Here is a 6,000-nt window from a genome sequence, read left to right as displayed (position 1 = left end):
AATCTCAGGGATTAACTTTGCAAAACAGTATGGAGAGGGCAGACAGCAGAATTCTGTTTTAGTAAACAGCAAGCACTGACCAAAACAAGTATGTGAGGCAGGCTGAGATACCAATTTTTCTTCCCAGTCCAGGCTTGTACTATGGAACCCTTATCACAGAAAAATACTGGAGCTGATGAAAGGCACTGCTTTCATAGGAGCAGCTGGGGAGGAAGGAGCTCCCAAGATTTCTGTTTTGAGATTAGAAAGCTGTGTACCCACATTCTTCATACATGCCTTTGAACACTTGACTTCAGCCACTGTCAGAGAGGACAGCTGTGCTGAGAGGATGGTCAGAAAGGTAGAAATGCTGAGCCAACAAATTCAGGATCAGAAAAAGCAAGCAAATGCCCAAACCATTACAGCAACCCAAGCAAATAGCAGGAACTCTCAGCTTTCCTAATTTAGTAATGGTTGGTCACATGTGAGAGTCTCAAATAATACTGTAACTCCTTGTGTAAGCATTTAATAGCCTCCTCTTGGGTTACTGAGACATAAATCTGGGGACATATTTCACCATAAAAGCAGTTTGAGAAAGAGGAAGCTCTGTGGTCAATAGGACAAGAAAGTTTAGCTCAGGATGCTCCAGCTTCTCAATGCATTGTAGCAGGTGACTTCAAGTAAGACCCAGTCCATTGCAATTAATGCAATGGCCTGAGTTGTCACAGTAGATGTCAGGTTTTGTGTATTACTGCACTACAGACTTACAATCCAAGGTTCCTGTTACTGGAGGTTAGCTTGAAGAGCAATTCATAGTTATTCTCTGAAAAGATCATGGGTATAGGTTTTCCAGACCGAAATCATCACTAAGAATTAGATTAACAGAAATAGATGGTCAAAATTTTTGCTATATATTTTATTTAATATAACATAATCCATCAAATATCACATCTACCAATAACCCTCTAAAAACCTCATTCAATCTTCCTTCAAAGAAATCTCTCTGGCCTATCTTCCCACTGCACTGTCACCTTTCCAGCCAACTTGACACAAATCCATCTGTTAACCTACCCTGATTACAAAAGTACAGGTGAGCACTACATAGAAGACTGACACTTACTACAGCATTAACCAGTGAAAATAGGTTTGTTCACTCAGTGCAGAGAACTGCAACACCACGCTCATAGAAGCTGCGGGGATCTTCCTTGGTGGCTATTTCAAAGTCAACGGTGAAAATCAGATCAGCACGAGTGAAGTTCAGATAAACTGGTAAAGTAACCTGGGGAAAAACAAGAATATAGGAGAGTTCTGTAAGACAGCTGAAGAGTGTCACAGGTTTCTCTAACACTATATGATACCAATGAGATGGGAATTCAGTCTCAGATAACTCAGTACTCAAAATATGAGGAAAAACCCCAAGACTTAATAAATTCACAGATGCTGCTATAGATATAAATTTGAGTTTTGACTTGAACAGCACTGAACAGCATTTTTGGATGTCTCTCCTTTTTATCTATCTACAAAGGAAAGACACAGTCAGCACTAGGTCTGTTTGCTGCTAGCCCTGAAATCAGATGCCAACTGACAACAAGAGTAATTAGAGAACACTAATCTGATTTGTTGTGCCCGGGACAAGTATCCATAAAGCCTTAGGAAAGAATTGCTAGGGATATCTAAATATTTTCATCATCATACTTACAACATTTGCTTTTTTATCAGCGTTTGTCTGCTTGATCCAGCGAAGCTGTGTAATGGGCAGGACAGTTGAAATAGCATTTGAAAGCGACAGCTTGTTGTTACTGCACGTAGCTCCCTGGAGCTTCAGGCCTGCAAATTGCAATGCAGTTTAGAGTTCTAAGAGCTTTCATACATCCAAAGGCTGTCTCCTTCTGTATCATTAAAGGGCTAAGTCCACTAAATGAGAAGTATTTCATAATGCAAAATGAAGAGGTTGTAGGTGATACACTATGCAATACCACTTCAATATATACTCAGCCTGGTCTTGAGATTTATTAGCATTTTAAGTACTTCCCTAATAACTAATATCAAACTAATCTGAAAATACTTTCAGAAAGCATGTATTAACTTTTGCAACAACAGCCCCTTTTTCATTTGACATAGCCCATTTAATACAGAAGCTTCTGAAAACATTTCAGAGGAAGCTCTCTTCCTTCAGCTCACTTTACCTGTGACTCCAAAGCTGCAGGCATCCAGGACTGCGTTCTGGGTAGTTGTAACATTGACCTCAAGACAGAGCTCTTCAAGGGACCAACTGTTTGCCTGGGCAACATATTGTCTTGTAGCAGTAATATATGCCTCTGGCACAAACAGGCCACCCAGGCACACATGGATGTTCTATTTAAGGAGAAAAAATATAGGGGAAAAAGTATTTCAGCTGCAGTATTAATTAATGACTGTTATAAATACTTAAGCAATCTATTTACATTAAAATGTTCCTGCTACTACTGGAGCACAGTGTAACTGCTAAGATGCTTTTTGCTCTAAGGCTTTGTCTCCCACTGTCCCACAATACTAATGCTCCCTCTGATCTCTGTGCACAGTTACCCTGCTAAGCCTCATCACGCTGCGATCAGGAGACGCTCAGCAGTATTTACAGACATTTCAGAGAGCACTGACTCAAGTTCATTGACTGAGGGGCTATTTAGAATTCCTGATGTAAAGACTCCAGAAAGCAGTTACACAGCTCCACCAATAACCCCGAGAAGTCAGCACAAAGTACCTTCAGTTCTTTTGCTCCACCAGATGCAGCTGCCTGGGAAATATTCTGGAGCTGTTTAATGCGCTCACTGAAGTCAGACACCCACTGGATAACAGTCATACCAGCTGGCACTGTGTAATGAGACCAGCTACGAGGCAAAATACCTACAAAGATGTGATTAGAATTAAGTTTTGTTCATATACAAGTTGAAATTACACACTATATTAAAACTTTGAAGACTTGGACTGGAATATCAGCCTCTATTTTAAAAGGCCCTTCAGTAAGTGAAAACACTTTCAAGGATTACAGAGCAAATGGCCTCTAGGTCTACTTTGTATTTAAAATGCCACCCACTTACAAACACCCTTCAAGAGCAGCTGCAGTTACACACAGCTATTTACTGCAAGACCTAACCTTCAGCTCTGAATGAAGATTTGAGTCCTTTAGAAATAGCTGAAGAGGTTGAGTATCTGTGTTTTAGGAAATGCTTTTGTTCAAATCACCATGTATTACAACATGCAGGATTGTCTGTGAAAATTCCACATGTACAATCTTTAAATAGAAATTCAAAGAGCTTGAATATTTTCTAGATTTTATAGGACCAATACTGCTCATTTGGTGGTATAAATAGCTTTGTTCTGTCACAAGTCAGAAATTGAGAGAACACAGTAAGGTTTCAGCCTAGAAATTAAGCTGCTAATGTAAAGTGTACAAAAAAGCCTAATATATTAAAGCTGGACTATTATTATAATTATTATTATTATTATTATTATTATTATTATTATTATTATTATTATTATTATTATTATTATTACTACCTAAATATTAGGCTATTATCAACCTCAACTTGGAATCTCATATCAAGCGAATTTTATGCTCAAATTTCAAATGACAAAATCTATCCACATTTTTCTACCATTTTTGGTTTTTTTTAAGCTGCTGACCACAGCAGCCTCTTACAGAGTGCAAGCAGCAAAGAGAGCCCTGGAGATGCTGGTTTGAACTGCCATACCTTTCACCAGCTCATTTATCAGTGTACGCAAATAATTGGTTTGTTTCTTTTTCCCTTCACACACTTGAACCACGTCCGCCAGGTCCTGTCGAACATCCTGGAGCAGCTTAGCTCCCATTTTCACCTCTCTCTCAAAGAACCGGAACAGAGGATCCTGATGGCCAAAACACTCAAAGTAAGACACAGATCAAAGTTCTTGCTGGAAAACTGCTACGAGAAACACCCCCCAAATTCCGTGTGGATGGAACACTCTGACTACAAGCACTGTGGTGCAGAAAGTGATTACAGAAGCTATTTTACAACCAACAATCTCCTCTCCCTCGGAGAAGCAAGAAATTAGAAGTCACAGTTGAACAATTAATGCAGACTGCCCAGCTAGACTGTTTGCCATTGCATTTCTTCAAATACTACCCAAAAGACACAAACCAGGTTTTAGGAGCATTTCAAGAAACCAAGCAGGTCATTACATGGCTATGGCACTCAAAATCAGCATTGACACAGGTTCCATTGACCCCTCAGCAGTGTAGTTGGTACTTCCAAATCACAATGCACCTTGTGCTTTTCCTATGCCCCCATTAAATAAAACATAGTTCTTACTTTAATGTTTTCCACAGTCCGCTTCAGATGGTTTAGAGTTTGTGGGATAAGGTGAAGCCAGTTAGAGGCTGTGGTATGCAGTGTTCTCATCCAGGCTGGCCGTCCATCTGATGTAGAATCAGTTCTTGTCTTCTTCTCAGTTTCTGCATAAGCCAGATCATCCTCATCCTCCAGCATCTGCATCTTCAGCATTTTACTGATCATATCTATGCCTAAAACAGAAGATTTGCTGTTAGAGAAGCAGTGGCATCAAGGTTACAACATCCCACTACATGCAAGAACCAGGACTTTCCATTATTCCTAGTCTAGACCTAAGATTCAGAACTGCCCAGCTGTAGGTGGCTCCAGAAGCTTACAATAAAGCTTTCCAAAATCAAGATAGGAGCTTGCCATCTGGAAGACTAAATGGAAGTGGCTTTTTTTGATTCACAGGCTCCTGGTCAGTTTTTGGATTACTCAAATACCAATTATGTTGAGGGAGAAGAAGAAAGCTATTGACTCTTCAGCAAAACTTGTATTTCTCTTCTGCTTTTTAGTTAAAATGGTGGCTTGGTACTCCATGGAAGACATTGCTAAGTTCTGGATTTACCTTGTGTGGTGAGAAGAACTTTCTCTGCATTATTTGGCAATCCCAGCCATGATGGTGTTTGTGTATCTGGGAGCATCTCAACCCACTGAACAAACTCTTCACGCCTGCAATGCAGAGTTTTAATATCCATTAAAGGGTTTCCTCTGCTAGAATGCCAAGTGAATGCTTTGCCTGAGACAGATGTTCACACAGCACAGAAATACAGGTTATGTGCTTGGTCTTTTTCATCTTTATGTGCAGTTTGCTAATTAAAAAAAAAGTTTTACATAAGAGATCAGGATAAGAAAAAAATGATACCTGATTCCATCTGGCATCTGAATATCTTTGTGTCCATCAACCTTGCAAGCCAGTTTGAATTCACTGTCAAAACTTAAGGTGGTGAACAGACGTTCCAAGAAAGTGTTTAACAAACGCTGATCAAATTCATTATCGATACGCCCTCCATAGATAGACTGGGCCATCAGTGTCTTCAGTGCAGACCAGGGGATCTTATCAGGGGAAATGTTCTGGCGACCCTATAATTAGCAGGAAATAATTGTTGAATCGCTAACAGGTTTTTTGTGCCTACTCATTTAACTTCCTTAATTTTTCCAGAGCAGACTGTTTCACTGAAGATCTTAAGTAATGCGTTACCTGTGCCTAAGCACACAACACTACTTGCCTTTGCTGTATCATCCAGCCAGGTATCCACTGTGTCACAGGCAGACCTCAGGTCAGACTCTCCAAACTCGTACTTCTTGGACCAGCCCAAGGGAGCGTAGCGCAGGCGCTCTTGGATAATGGCATGGAACCAGGCAAGGAGGAAATACAAACGAGCACGCTCGTTTGGAGACTAGAAGTGGGGAGGAAAAATCCAAAACAACAAAACCAAACAACTGTCACTCAAGTGAACTGATAAAACCAAAGCCTGCTAAAAGACTAGAAAGTATCAGATTTAATGCTAAGTTGCTACTGAAACTGAATACATTCTACAGAAAAAGCAACTACTGCTTTGCTTGGGTGAGGAGAGAAAAAACACTTCAAGTACATCTTAATATCTCAGGTTTTATCATCTAAGGTAAGATGTCAACGAACATGTTCTTCCATTTAGTTTCATCAAGACAA

The 6,000-nt window shown here is 40.0% G+C and overlaps 1 protein-coding gene across 1 annotated transcript in view; it reads right to left on the bottom strand.

The window, feature by feature from the left end:
- Positions 1-867: 867 nt before the first annotated feature.
- The window catches only part of DYNC1H1 (dynein cytoplasmic 1 heavy chain 1), a 44,877-nt gene continuing 39,744 nt past the window's right edge, over positions 868-6,000 (bottom strand). Inside the window, exons 70-78 of the mRNA XM_066552125.1 lie at positions 5,558-5,728; positions 5,194-5,411; positions 4,897-5,000; positions 4,308-4,519; positions 3,711-3,864; positions 2,720-2,862; positions 2,166-2,334; positions 1,679-1,806; positions 868-1,258 (exon numbers count right to left, since the gene is read on the bottom strand). Of these exons, the coding sequence (XP_066408222.1) occupies positions 1,130-1,258; positions 1,679-1,806; positions 2,166-2,334; positions 2,720-2,862; positions 3,711-3,864; positions 4,308-4,519; positions 4,897-5,000; positions 5,194-5,411; positions 5,558-5,728 (1,428 nt within the window). The 3' untranslated portion in view covers positions 868-1,129. The remainder of the gene's footprint in view (positions 1,259-1,678; positions 1,807-2,165; positions 2,335-2,719; positions 2,863-3,710; positions 3,865-4,307; positions 4,520-4,896; positions 5,001-5,193; positions 5,412-5,557; positions 5,729-6,000) is intronic.

Source organism: Molothrus aeneus, chromosome 6 (genome assembly GCF_037042795.1).
Source record: "Molothrus aeneus isolate 106 chromosome 6, BPBGC_Maene_1.0, whole genome shotgun sequence".
NCBI lineage: Eukaryota > Metazoa > Chordata > Aves > Passeriformes > Icteridae > Molothrus > Molothrus aeneus.
Note: the sequence above shows the minus strand (reverse complement) of the source record. Positions and strands in the feature narration are given on the sequence as shown.